We start from the raw sequence: 14,728 nt of genomic DNA on the forward strand, positions 1-14,728 counted from the left end.
TGGGGGGTTCAGTCGGTTAAGCGTCCGACTTCGGCTCAGGTCATGATCTCATGGTTCATGGGTTCGAGCCCCGCGTCGGGCTCTGTGCTGACAGCTTGGAGCCTGGAGCTGGCTTCAGATTCTGTGTCTCCCTCTCTCTCTGACCTTCCCCCATCCATGCTCTGCCTCTCTGTGTCTCAAAAATAAAATAAAATATTTGAAAAATTTAAAAATAAATAAATAAATAAACATTTAAAAATTAAAAAAAAAAAAGAATCCGCATTCCCAGACTCCCTTGCAGCTACCTGTGACCATGTGACTAAATGCTGGCCAATGGGAGACAACCAGGAAGTGACACACTCTCTGGGTTACTCTGTAAAAGACAGCTGCTTGCCTTCCTCTCCCTTTTTGCTCCTTCCCGTGGACTGGATCACAGGTGTGGATCTTCACCTTGAGAGAAACACTCCAGGGGCTCGTACAGCAACACACTAGGACACGGGTCCCCGGCTGATCTCCCGCAGCATCATCCGCCAGAAATAAACCTTCTATTTCATTCGTCACTTTTATTTGGTCTCTGTTAAAAAAAAAAAACTCAAAGCACTAGTGTAACTAAACACAGGATCACATCACGGCCTGCATTATAGTACAGCTGAACACTAAGTGTTCCAGACACAGCCCCTTCTGTCTTTTTCACCAATGTATCCCCAGCACTCCCAGCACAATGTAGGTATTAAGTAAAATCAGCATTTATAATAATTGTTATTATATTTTATAATAGTTTTTTTTTCTTTTTCAAATTTTTAAATTCTAGCTAGTTAATATATAGTATAATATTGGTTTTAGGAGTAGAATTTAGTAGAAGTAGAATCATGTACATATAACACCCAGTTCTCAGCCCAGCAAGTGCCCTCCTTAGTACCCATCACCCGTCTAGCCTATCCTCACCCCCCTTCCCTGTATCAACCCTCAGGTTGTCTTCTATAGTTAAGAGTCTCTTATGGTTTGCTTCCCCCTTCTTTGTCTTCCCTTCCCATGTGTTCATCTGTTTTGTTTCTTCAGTTTCACATTTGAGCAAGATCACATTGTTTTTGTCTTTCTCAGGCTGACTTGTTTCACTTATCATAATACCCACTAGCTCCATCCACATCGTTGCAAACAGCAAGATTCCATCCTTTTCGATGGCTGAGTAATATTCCACTGTATATGTATATATACCACATCTTCTTTATCCATTTGTCAGTGGATGGATTTTTGGGCTCTCTCCATAGTTTGGCTACGTTGGTAATGCTGCTGTAAACATCGGAGTGCACGTTGCCCTTCGGATCTGTATTTTTGTATCTTTTGGCTAAATTGCTACCTAGCAGTGCAATTGCTGGGTCATAGGGCAGATCTATTTGTAACTTTCTGAGGAAGCTCCATACCGTTTTCCAGAGCGGCCACACCAGTTTGCATTCCCACCAGCGGTACAAGAGGGTTCCCCTTTCTCCGCACCCTCGCCAACATCTGGTGTTTCCTGTGTTGTTACCGTTAGCCGTTCTGACAGGTGTGAGGTTATCTTGTGCAATAGTTTTCAAAGTTAGTATCGTGTAAGGGGAGTAGGCGGGTGACTGCCGATAACAATGACAAGTAACATTCTTCATGATGTACTGCTTGTCGATCCCTTTCCATACATTCCCTTTGAATACTCAGGAAACCCCTTTGAGGTAGGTTGAATTATTATCCCCATTTTACAGATGAGACTGAGGCTCGAGAGGTTAAGAGGCTTGTACAAAGCACACATCTGCGAAGCGCTGGTGAGACTAGGCCTTAGCATCAGTGAGCGTTCACGGTCTTCGTGGTCAGAGTCATTACCATTGTCGGCATGGCTGCTTCTCGGGCGAGGAGAGGTGAAGTAACTTCACCTTGGCAAACCAAGCCTGGAATTGGCCTCTGGATGTGTACGAAGCTGAACAGGAAGAGAAGGGAAAGAGGGAGCAGGAAACGGTTGAATGTATCCTGTCTGCCATACAAGGCCATGGAGTCGACCTCCCACCGGCCTCCTTTGCCTTATCGCCAGCGTCCCGCCCACCTCCGGCCAGACTGAGGCTTCTCAAAACGGCTATCTCTTACCTCCTGGTCTTTGCACAGGCTGTCCCTGTGCCTGTGACCCTCTTCACCTCACTTCTGTACCTGCCCAAGACCGACTCACCCTGTTACGAATCGGCCTGTGGCAGGAAGCGTTCCCTGACCACTGTGTGAACCTTTATCACACTGTCTTGTAACCGCCTGTTTCCTTATTTTCCATCGTCGTTAATCTGTGACTTTCTCAAAGGCCTGCTGGTGCATTCCTAGAGGTTAGCACAGTGCCTCAAAACCGGAGAGAACCCCATAAATGTTTGGCCAACAAGTGAATGGCTCTGGGGCAAGCCCTAATGGACAACGTCAGAGTCAGGGAGACTGTGGCCTAAGACATGGAAACACAAAAAGAATCTGCAGGTGACAATCGGTCTGGGTGATTTCGATGTTGCTAGAAAGGGATCGGAAACTCACTTTTCTCAGGACTGGCTAAGACAACGGACAACCCATGTTGCCACACCCTGCCCGAGATCTAGAAGCTTAGAAGTCTTTTCTTTTTAATTTTTTTTAAATGTTCATTCATTTTTGAGAGACAGAGAGAGACAGAGCATGAACGGGGAAGGGGCAGAGAGAGGAAGACACAGAATCCGAAGCAGGCTCCAGGCTCCGAGCTGTCAGCACAGAGCCTGACGCGGGACTCGAACTCCTGGACCGCGAGATCATGACCCGAGCCAAAGTCGGACGCTCAACCGACGGAGCCGCCCAGGCGCCCCTAGAAGCTTAGAAGTCTTACTCTTAGACAACATTCCTTTATAGTTCAGGAACCACCAAACCTGTAGGAATCAGCAGGTGACCTGGAGGCCGTGTTCTCTATAAATAAAGGCCCTGATACACTGTGGCACCTACACGGCCTCCTCCTCCAGTACGTCATTTCATTACAGATTCTAATCCATGAAGGGGAGGGGCTGGGGTGTGGGAGCAGAAAGGAGAGATGTGAGGATGCGAGTACTGGTTCTGAACATTTTTTTTAAATGGTTATTTTGAGAGACAGAGAGACCAAGCGTGGGAGGGGCAGAGAGGATCCCAAGCAGGCTTCACGTTGTCAGTGCAGAGTCCAACATGGGGTCAATCTCACGAACCACGAGATCATGACCTGAGCCGATATCAAGAGTCAGACGCTTCACCGACGGAACCCCCCGGGCGCCCCGTTATGAACATTTTCGAATAAATAAGACTGTGCCCTGGTGACTTTTTTAACTAGTTCCCTTTTTTCCCCCCAATCATTTTCATCTTAAAAGTTACATATGCTGCCGGGAATGTAAATTGACACAGTCACACTGGAAAACAGTTCGGTACTTCCTAGGAAAGTTGCAGGTGAGCATATGCTGTGATCCAGCCCCCCCCCCCCCCCCCCCACCGCTGCACGTCTCAGCCGTACCGGGGACGTTGTTAAAATGCGGATTCTGAGGGGCCCCTGGGTGGCTCAGTCGGTTAGGCGACCAACTTCGGTTCAGGTCATGATTTCACAGTTCGTGAGTTCGAGCCCCGTGTCAGGCTCTGTGCTGACGGCTCAGAGCCCAGAGCCTGCTTCGGATTCTGTGTCTCCCTCTCTCTCTGCCCCTCCCCTGCTCACACTCTGTGTCTCTCTGTCTCTCAATAATAAATAAACGTTAAATTTTTTTTTAATAAATAAAAATAAAATGCAGATTCTGATTCCAGTGCGTCCCTAACTTTAACACGGATACAGATCACTGGGAGACCTTGTTAAGAAGCAGATTCTGACCTCAATGCTCCTCAAACCATAAGGTACAGAAGAATCGCCTGGGGATCTTGTTAAATGCAGATTCTGGGCGTAGAGCAATTTACACCCAAGAATCAGGAGATCTGTGCAAGAGTGTCGATAGCTACATTACTCATAATTACCAAATTGGAAACCGCCCATTGGCGGCGAAGGTGTAAAATGTGGTATATTCAAGTGTGGACTCCAGCTGCCTGCCTCACCACGGCGCATCTCACACACGTCAAGAAGCACTTGAAGGAATATTACTCATGCAGCTCAAAAGGCGGCAAAACTAAGCATCATTATTTAGGTGACAAAACTGTTGTTGTTTTTCATCGAAGTATGGTTGATGTACAGTGACAAAACTATTTTTAAATCATAATTACCCAAAATTAGAACTAGTGAAAGAAGGTGGCAGAAGGCAGGAGACACTAACGGACAGGAGCATGTGAAGCATTTCTTTGAGGGGCGCCCGGGCGGCTCAGTCAGTTAAGCTCCGACTCCTGGTTTCAGCTCAGGTCATGATCTCAGGTTCGTGGGTTCAAGCCCCGCATCAGGCTCTGTGCTGACGGTACAGCGCCTGCTTGGGATTCTGTCTCCCTCTCTCTCTGTCCTTCCCCTGCTTGCTCTCTCTCTCTCTCTGTCTCAAAAATAAATAAGTAAACATTAAAAAAAATTTTTTAAAAGCACTATCTTTGGTACTAAGACCTTAAGTTGTCAGTGGTTACAAGGATGTTTGTTTCATTCCATAAGCTGCACGTTTGCATCTTATGCACTCTTGTAGGTGTGCCAAATTTTATGATTTAAAATGTTTTAACTTACAAGATTGCCAAAAAGTATATATCAAGATGTCATTCAGACAACTGATGTCCTGTCCCCATGGATGATGCATGTTCCCAGTTCCCTGGTCTCTGCATTCGTGTGTGTGTGTGTGTGTGTGTGTGTGTGTGTGTGTGTGAGAAATTTAATAGAGAGATGCTGTTATATATGTATGTTTTTACATATATACATACATACACACAATAGCATAACTTATCTACTTTTCTGTCCTTTGAATATTTCACTTAACATATCTTGAGAATATTCTGTATCGGCACACAGAGAAATACATTATTGTCTATTATGGTCATATAAAATGTATCACATTGTATGACAACCATCACTTGGGGCGCCTGGGTGGCTCAGTTGGTTAAGCGGCTGGTTAAGCTCTTGATTTCAGCTCAGGTCATGATCTCACAAGATCAAGTCCTGTATCAGTCTCTGTGCTGACAGCACAGAGCCTGCTTGGGATCCTCACTGTCCCTCTCTCTCTGCCCCTCACTAATTCGTGCTCTCACTCTCTCTCTCTCTCAAAATAAATAAACATTTTTTAAAAAAAGAACCATCAGTTAGTTAAGTATTTTAATTATTACTTTTTAACTATCAAGCAGGATGGGAATACAGTCCCTATTTTTTTAAGTTTATTTATTTATTTTAAGAGAGAGAGAGGGACGCCTGGGTGGCTCAGTCGGTTGGGCATCCAACTTCAGCTCAATTCATGATCTCGTGGTCTGTGAGTTCAAGCCCCACGTTGGACTCTATGCTGACAGCTCGGAGCCTGCTTCGGATCCTGTGTCTCCTTCTCTCCCTGCCCCTCCCCCGCTCATGTTCTGTCTCTCTCTCTCTCTCAAAAATAAATAAACATTAATTTTTTTTTTTTTTTTTTTAAAGAGAGAGAGCAGGGGAGGGGCAGAGAGGGGGGAGATGATTACTTCCATTTGTTGCCTGGTATTCCGTAGTATGGTTAAACCTTAGTTTAACCTAACCAGTCCCCTGTTGCTGGGCATTATTAGGTTGTTTCTCAATGGTTTGGGGGTTTTTGGTTTTGGGGGGGTTGTTTTGTTTTCTTGTGCTACGATATTAGTGTTGCCACAAACATCCTTGGACACGCTCCCTTGCGCACATGTGCAGACGTTTCTCTGGAGAACAGATGGAAGCAGAATTGATAGATCACTGGCAGGGCACGTTTAACAAAGTACCGCTAGGGGCGCCTGGGTGGCTCAGTCGGTTAAGCGCCCGACTTCGGCTCAGGTCATGATCTCGCGGTCCGTGAGTTCGGGCCCCGCGTCGGGCTCTGGGCTGATGGCTCGGAGCCTGCTTCGGATTCTGTGTCTCCCTCTCTCTCTGCCCCTCCCCCGTTCATGCTCTGTCTCTCTCTGTCTCAAAAATAAATAAACGTTTAAAAAAAAAAATTTTTTTTAAAGTACTGCTAAATTGCCCTCTGCAGCACCTATGAACATTCACGCTCCCACCACCAACGCGTTAGAAGACCAAATTCCCCGCACTCTTGCTAAGGGTAGATGTTACCAGCATTCTTAATTTTCACTGATCTGATGCGGAGGGGGGCGGGGGGGCTGTGTGTGGAATTGATGGTTATTTAATATTCATTCCCTTATAATTAGCGAGGCAGTGAGGCTGTATAACTCTTAGAGGTTTGTTGCCCAGAATCTGCTTTTAACAAGATCACCAGGTCACTCTTCCGCACATTAAGGTCTGAGAAATCACAATCCGCTCCTTAACAAGGTCCCCAGGTGATCTGTGTTCATGTTACATTTTGAGACACGCTGGAGTCAGAATCTGCATTTAACAAGGTCCCCAGGTGATTCTCCTGAACAGTAAGTCTGAGAAGTGCAGCGTGGGGGAAAAAAGCACATGCTCACCTTTGCTAATAACGTGTGTGGGTTTAATCTTTTCTGTTAAGAGAGGGTATAAAACAGTATTTCCATTTTTTTTTAACTTGCATTTCTTTGCTCATAAGTGAGCTGGGACTTTGTTTTCCCTACTTCTTACAAGCCATATATTTTTCTTTCTGGCGACCAGCTAGCCACGGATGCTTCTTACTTTGCTTCAAACATCCCAAAGCTGATTTTCTTCCCTTTGCTATGGATTCTTCTCCCAGAAATGCTCTCTCTCTGCTTCTTCCCATGGCTGCCTATTAGATCAGGTGTTAGCTCGTAGGTCTCTTCTAGCCAGACTCAGCTACCCTCCCCTGCATCACCCACTCTGGGTCACACCACCCCATGTCATCTTGATTGTGGTCCCCATTGTTATCCGATGTGACCTTTTGCCCTCATTCATTCATTCGTCCTCTAGCTGCCCCGCGGGATCTTGTTTGTCTTGCGTGTGGCTCTGTACCCAACACCTGGAACGGAGCCACGCAACAGCGAGAAGTCAAAAAATGATCAGTTGAACAAATAAATTCTTGGCAGATGAAGAAGTCAGACTTGCTCCTGTCCGCCTTTACTTCCTGTTTGGGAACCATTTGTACCTGGAAAACATTTACCCGTTCTTTCATTCCTGTATCCATAGTGGAGAAAAGGTAAGGGACAGGACAGCACTGAGGTGAGCAATGACTTTTTCTCTTAAAAAAGAAAGCAATTACTTGCGGCAGATTCAATGAGTAGCATTGAATTCCTCGTTTAATATACCTATACTGAAGGTGTGATGAAAGCAGGGAAAATCTGCAGCTCCTGAGGGTTCCGTAAAGTCAACACAGTCTCGTTTGCTTCCCATTTATTTCCATGAAAAACAGCGTCTGCGCCTCGTTAATTGGAACCACCAACACTGGGTGAGTGTGAGCTCTTATTATACATGTTAACTAGTACTGGTAAACTAATACTCGTACTCTGTTATAGTGATTGTTAATTCTTATCCCCTCGGCACCAGACGTTGTTCTCTGTACTTTGCATACGGAAACCCATTCGTCCTCATGACTGCCCTAGTCATATGAGCATTGCCATTTTACTGATGAGAAAACGGGAGCACAGAACAGCTTTCCCAAGGTCACACGGTAACAGAGCCAGGACTTCAACTCAGGCTGGCTCTAGTCCAGGTGTTATTACATTTTACTGCCTCTCAATCTTTATGATGCTCTGTAAAGAGATGTAGAGGGATAAGGAGAATCTTTTGTAGAACTCAGAGGGCACCGCTTAGCTCTTGGCAAAAGACTTAAGTGATCAAAATTACAGATATGTTCCATTTTCCCTTTAAAAAGTGGCAAGGGTTGAAAATTTGACTTTCTCTGGAAGGGAAACACCCTGTGGAGGAAGTATTTTGAAATGCATCTTCGACCCTAGTTTCTTTGTTCTGTGACTTTGTTGCCGAAGGACAATGAAAAGGTGTCGCCCGGAAAAACACCTCATTCTGCGTGTTTAAACTTAGCGATAGAATTTTCTAATCTGTTTAAACATTGTCCAAGCACAGTGGTTTGAAATCCATCTGTTAAAGACGTAGTGATGTGCCCTCTTTAGTTTAATTTGCAAAAGCCTCGGGTTTGATTATCAGGGAAGATGAAAATTTATGAGCTGGATGTCAAGACAATAGTCAATTTGTATGACTGGTGAATGGAATTGGAGAAGTGTGATTTATCATAGCCATTGAGTGATACCCTGCTTTTACGTAGATCTCTAATCTAGGAGTTATATTTTTTGTTGTTTTGTTTTTTTTTTTTACATTTATTTATTTTTGAGAGAGAGAGTAGAGGACAGTGTGAGTAGAGGAAGGGCAGAGAGAGAAGGAGACATAGAATCCCAAGCAGGCTCCAGGCTCTGAACTGTCAGCAAAGAGTCTGATGCGGAGCTCGAACCCAGAAACCGTGTCATCATAACCTGAGCCAAAGTCTCATGACCTGAGTGAACACGCTTAACCAACTGAGCCACCCAGGAACCCCTCAATTTTTTTTTTTAATGTTTATTTATTTTTGATAGAGTCGGAGAGACAGAGACAGAGCGCTAGCCAGGGAGGGGCAGAGAGGGAGAGAGACACAGAATCTGAAGCAGGCTCCAGGCTCTGAGCGGTCAGCACAAAGCCCAACACCAGGCTCGAACCCACAAACCGTGAGATCATGACCTGAGCCAAGACGCTTAACTGACTGAGCCACCCAGGCACCTCAGTTTTGGGGGGTTTTTTGTGTGTTTTTTTTGTTTTGGTTTTTTTTTTTTTTTTTTAGTAGGCTCTATACCCAGCGTGGGGCTTGAACACACCCCCCGGAGATCAACATTTGAGTGGTCTACGAACTAAGCCAGCCAGGCGTGCCTACATTTTTCCTTCAATTTTTCATTTAGACCCTTCAAGTCAAGCCATTAAAACCATACATGGTAATAAACTTAATTTACACAGTAACTTTGAATAGATGTGTTTAAAAAATCATAAAACGGTGCCTTCAAAAAAATGAAACAAATTTTATCAGCTGCTGTCATTACTTTTGTGAAAAACAATAATTTTGCCTTTGTTTTTTTTGTGTTGGAAACAATGCATGCAGGGAAAATGCAAATCAAGACCACAGTGAAATATCATTGTATATTCACATGTCTGATAATACCGAGTATAGGAAAGGATGTGGCTCCACAGTATCTCTCTCTCCCTTTGCTGGCAAAAATGTAATCTGGTGCCAGGACTTTAGCATAATCTCTTAAAGGGTCACCTGCAATCCGAAAATGTGTACATTCACTTAAACTCTGACACTTTTTTTTAATGTTTATTTATTTTTGAGACAGAGCATGAGCAGGGAAGGGGCAGAGAGAGAGGGAGACACAGAATCTGAAACAGGCTCCAGGCTCTGAGCTGTCAGCACAGAGCCCGACGCGGGGCTCGAACTCACAAACTGTGAGATCATGACCTGAGCCGAAGTTGGACGCTTAACCGACTGAGCCACCCAGGTGCCCCAAACTCTGACACTTTTTTAGAAGGGTCACAGATGATACCCACACGCTTCAGAAAGACTGGGAAACAACCCAAGTGCCCACCACCAGGAGGGCAGATGAGTAAACTGTGCTCTTTTCACAGCAATGTGGATGCTTTTAGCAATATAATATGGGGGATTCCTAGAAAATTACATATGCTTTTTTAGTTCTTGAAAAAAACTAAAATTGTGGGGCGCCTGGGTGGCTCAGTCGGTTGAGCAACCGACTTCGGCTCAGGTCACGATCTCGCAGTTTGTGGGTTCGAGCCCCGTGTCGGGCTCTGTGCTGACAGCTCCGAGCCTGGAGCCTGCTTCAGATTCTGTGACTCCCCCTCTCTCTACCCCTCCCCTGCCTACACTCTGTGTCTGTCTCTCAATAATAAATAAACGTTAAAGAAAATTTTTTTAATTAAAATTGTGTCTTTTAGGATTACATGCACGTGCAAAAAAACTTACTGAAAAGAAAGCAAAGGAATGAAGTGTATGGGGTTTAGGTTGACAGCCGTGAAATTGGAGGAGGGGGCCATAGGAGAGACTCTACCTAACACTGATGCTCCCAGCTTTGGGCTCCCTAGTATCTCTTATACCCTAATAAGCCAGGGACCAAACAAGCCACCATTCAAGCCAGCAATGAGCAGTAATGACCAGGTGTCACGTACCAAGGATTAATCCAATCCTGGGCACCTGAGCTGATGAAATGCCATATAAATATCAAATACAAACACATACACACTGCAGGCAGTATAAACGGGGTACCGGCGATCTCCCATCCTTCTGGCTGGGGGCACTTCTCCAGAGGCAACACCACTGTCCCCAGTTTATCCAGTATCCTCTTGAGACATTCCACCAGACACAATAAAAGCAAGCACATGATAGGTTTTCAAATGGCTTTATGTGTATGTGTAACTACACCCACATCCCAAAGGAAAGTTTAAAGGTCGGGGCACCAGGGTGGCTCAGTCGGTTGGGCATCCAACAGGGACTCAGGTCATGATCACGCAGTGTGTGGGTTCAAGCCCCTGCCTCAGGCTCTGTGCTGGCAGCTCGGAGGCTGGAGCCTGCTTCGGATACTGTGTCTCTCTCTCTCTCTCTCTGCCCCTCCCCTGCTCATGCTGTCTCTCTCTGTCTCAAAAATAAATGTAAACATTAAAGAAAGAAAGAAAAGTTTAAAGGTTAAAAAAAATTGGCTCTATAACTTAATCCCGGGGCACCTGGCTGGCTCAGTCCGTAGAGCACGAGAGTGTTGATCTCTGGGGGGTGAGTTCAAGCCCCACGTTGGGGGTAGGGATTGCTTTTTTTTTTTTAAGTCATAAATAAGTAATTTAACCTTGAGTGACCTCAGCTGGCATTACACAACCATCCCTAAAGTCAATTCAGAACTTGAAAATCAGCGGGAAGTTGGAGAACAGCTCAGTTTTTGAGAAAAGTAAAAATGCTCATCCCGCAGGCCCTACCCCACGATTTGCCAACGGTAACCCCAAGGAGACGCGTTACAGGCGGCTGCCGAGCCCCACGGGGCCCGCCCTAGCCACAAAGTAAACTTTCACCATCCTCGCTGTTAGAAACGCAGTTTCTTAGGCCCCCGTCCCCACGGATTCAGAGCGAGCCCGGGTCTTTTTTAACGAAGGCCCTCTCGTGATTCGCAGGTTTGGGCAAGCTTAGGGTACAGCCCCGCCTTGAGCAACTCCCCAGTTTGTAGAAAGTAAACACCTGAGCGGTGTAGGTGGCTCTCTTGCTCCCCGTGTTAACCTGATGCAAGGACGGGTCCCCCTCGGGTCTCATCAAAGTCCCAGCCAGTCTGAGCTTGAACGCCAATTAGCTCAACACCTCCCCTCCCCAGACCACGCCTCGGTCACCTGCTAGGCAGGCCCACTCCCCTGCTGGCCCCAGGCTTCTCGCGTGTGGTCCTAGACCTGGGGCGCCAGAGTCACCGGACGAGGGTCGGGGTTTGAGGGCGCCGTATAGAAATACAGATTACCGGGCTCCGCCGCCTGAAGCCAAAACTTTCCGAAATCTGCATTTTTAATGAGCTCCTCCATAAAGTGGTTCATCTGCCGTTGGAGACTCTCTGGCCTCATTTAAATTTCAAATGCGAATATGCTGGAGGTCGAGCTTCTCAGCCTTGGCTGCACGTCAGAATAACCTGGGGAGCTTAAGAAAAAATATATATATATGTACACTAATGCCTAGGCTTCAGCCCAGACCAATTAAGTCAGAATCTAAGAGCACGGCCTGTGCAGCCGCAGCCGCAGCGGCAGCGGTACCACCTGGGAGCTCGTTAGAAATACCGAAGCTCAGGCCCCACCCCAGACCCACTGAGTCAGAATCTGCATTTTAACGAGATCCCCAGTGATTCGTGCGCGCAGGAAAGTTGGAGGCGAGCTGTGCTTCTGAAATTTTAATGGGCAAGCGAATCACCTGGGGATCTCGTTAAAATGCAGACACGGTCTCTGCAACTTTAATGTGCGTGCGAATCACCTGGGGAGCTTGTTAAAATGCAGATTCTGATTCGGCGGGTCTGGGGTGGAGCCCGAGAGTCTGCATTTCTAACGAGCTCTCGGGTGGTGTGGGCTGCAGCAGCGCGGTCCGTTCTTTCCCGGGACCCCCCCCCCCCCCCCCGAGGCCTTGGCGCCGGGCCAATCAGCCGTCAGGGTTCTTGATAAATCGCCCTGCTCGGCCGAGGCGCAAAATTGCCGGGACATGCGCGCTCGGGTCGCGGGGTTTGGGGGAAATTTCCGAACTCCGGGAAGCGGTCGTGGGAGAGGCGGGCCACTGGCGTGCGCGGCGCCGGGGGCCGCGATCCGCTCGCCATGTCGCGGCGCAAACAGGCCAAGCCCCGGCACCTGAACTCGGAGGAGCCGCAGCCCGCGCGCCCGGGGGTCGCCGACGCTGCCCCCGAGGGGGTGGGGCTGTCGGGTGAGTAGCGCTGCGGGCGCCCCGCCCGGGGGTTGCGGGCGGTTGTTCGGACGGTCCCGGGACCCGCGTGGGTGCGAGGCCTCGGGCGGGGCAGGGCGGCTGAGGCCCCCGAGTCGAGCGCGGCGGCTCAGCCCCCGGCGCCCCCGCCGCGCGCCTTTGTAAATTACACCTCCTTGGGAATTCTCTCTCCCGGGGCGAACTACGCCGCGCCCCGCGAGCGCTAGCGAATCGCGAATCTTCTCTCCAAGGCGCTGGGCGGGCGCCCCAAGACCCTGTCCGAGGCCGTCTTCGGGGTGCGCCGGCGCCCGGGTCCTGGACCTGCTTCCTTGGCGCTGGTCCGGAGCGGGGCGCCTGGAAAGTGAGCCTTCTGAGTGCGGCGTCCCGAGCCCAGGGGGATTTCCGAAAGACGTCTGAGTTTCCGCAGCACCCCGGAGCTAGGGGCCGGGGTGGGGGGACGGGACACAGCAACGAACGAGCAAAAATCCCGCTCTTGCTCGAGTTTAGGGCCGAGTGGGGTCGAGAAAGATGGGACTCGAGATAGAGCGGTGAGGCGTAAGGTGCGTTAGGGGTGAGCGCCGGCTGCAAACCTGAAGCAGGGGAGGAGGTATTTCACATGGTCCGGGGAGGGCCTCCCCGAGGTGGGCATCGTCAAAGGGGGTGGGGGAGAGGCTTGGAGGTGGCTGAGGGAAGAGGAACGGCCAGCGGGGGCCGCGGGGGGAGTCCTCGAGGTTGCAGCCTGGGGTGGGGCAGGGGGGCGGGTCCAGTAAGGACTTCACCTTTTCCTCTAAGCGAGGCTCTGGAGGGAGGGGTGTGTTGAGCAGAGCAGCGCCAGGGTAGGATTTAGCGGGCCGAGCCAGCTGCAGAGTGGCTGGAGGGGCTCGGAGCGAAGCTACGAGGCCCCCCCGACTACCCTAAACCCTCAGGGCGTTATGGTCCGTGGAGCCTTGGCTTGTGGAGAGTTTCGCTAACTCGCTAAATTCCTGCGTCCACCCTTGGGCACCGCCCCCATTGGAATCTCTGGGGTGAGGCGGGGCTGGGGACTCTGCATTTCTAAGGCGCTTCCGTTCTGATAATCTCGGACTCGGATTAAGGTAATGTAACTTCTCACTCGATCGCCTCTCCCTGTCCTCCTCCCGCAGTTCGTTGAGAATCTCTCCTTAGTCCCAAATGAACTTTCTTCTCTCCCTCTCTCTCCATCTTCTCGGCCCAGGAAGGGAGCAAGGGACCTCGGGTCAGACGTCCAGCAGTGCAGATCGTTCTGGTGTGGGCTTTGAGAACCACGTATCCAAGGAGGTGGAGGAGGGGAGAAATTTAAGGAAACCACTCCTCAAATGATAGTATCTAAAACTGAAGTTTGGCTGGATGGTATTCCCGTTAACCAAAACTCCCTAACTACCTTTGTGCCCAAGGACCGTGATGGACCCAGGTTGCCACTGGTGGGGGGGGGGGGGGGGGAGCAGGCCCCCTGCTGATCTTCTAAAGAACTGGGGGGTGTTGAATCTTGTGGGGGAAGCCATTATAAAAGAGCATAACCCGAAGGACCCCTGGCTGTTGGCCATGGGCCTCTTTTCTCGAGTATAGTGTAGTGAAGACGCCTCCTAGGGACCCCCTCTGTTTAGAAGGCTTGTGGTGGTCTGTACTGTGCAGTACTTGGGGTGCCCCTGTGGGAGCAGGGCATCATCAGAACTAAACACTAGCTACCGCTGCAGAGACAAAAAATCTTCCGACTGATGCGGTTTTTCCCCTGCATCTTAGGTCTGTCGAGCTGAACAAAAGGCCCACCTCCTTTTTGAGGTTTGTGGAGGTCTTACTTGGCTTTAAGGTTAACTGGCAAATGGGTTTGCAACTCAGATAGGCTTTGGAAGAACTAAAATACAGCAGGTCACCTGGTAGACTTCAGTGGTGACCAGTTTAAAAAAAACAAAAAAACAAAAAAAAACAGAAAAAAGCCCGAGAGTAACCTTCTAAAAGGAACGTTTTTCCTAGGGCTAAAGGGCCCACTGTGCTAAACAGGGTCCTGTCAAACGTGGCCCACCCCCACTTTGAGATGAGAAGGGACTCTGTCCCAGCTGCACGGTGCTCAGGAGAATGTGGGCTTCAAGCTTTCACTGGCTTCCTGGATGTTTAAAAGAGAAGGAAGGGGGCGCCTGGGTGGCACAGTCAGTTAAGCGGCCGACTTCGGCCAGGTCACGATCTCGCGGTCCGTGAGTTCGAGCCCCGCGTCGGGCTCTGGGCTGATGGCTCAGAGCCTGGAGCCTGTTTCCGATTCTGTGTCTCCC

At 48.8% G+C, this 14,728-nt stretch overlaps 1 protein-coding gene across 2 annotated transcripts in view; it reads left to right on the forward strand.

Annotated features, from left to right (window-relative positions):
• ZFP64 (ZFP64 zinc finger protein) overlaps positions 1–14,728 on the forward strand; it is a 90,780-nt gene that overhangs the window by 58,200 nt on the left and 17,852 nt on the right. The window contains exon 1 of one of the 2 annotated variants that reach the window (XM_027046774.2): positions 9,910–12,449. The exons of the other annotated variant lie outside the window; for it this stretch is intronic. Coding sequence (XP_026902575.1) covers positions 12,344–12,449 — 106 coding nt within the window. The 5' untranslated portion in view covers positions 9,910–12,343. Of the gene's footprint in view, positions 1–9,909; positions 12,450–14,728 lie in introns of those variants that run through there. 2 annotated transcript variants of the gene reach the window in all.

Source organism: Acinonyx jubatus, chromosome A3 (genome assembly GCF_027475565.1).
Source record: "Acinonyx jubatus isolate Ajub_Pintada_27869175 chromosome A3, VMU_Ajub_asm_v1.0, whole genome shotgun sequence".
Lineage (NCBI taxonomy): Eukaryota > Metazoa > Chordata > Mammalia > Carnivora > Felidae > Acinonyx > Acinonyx jubatus.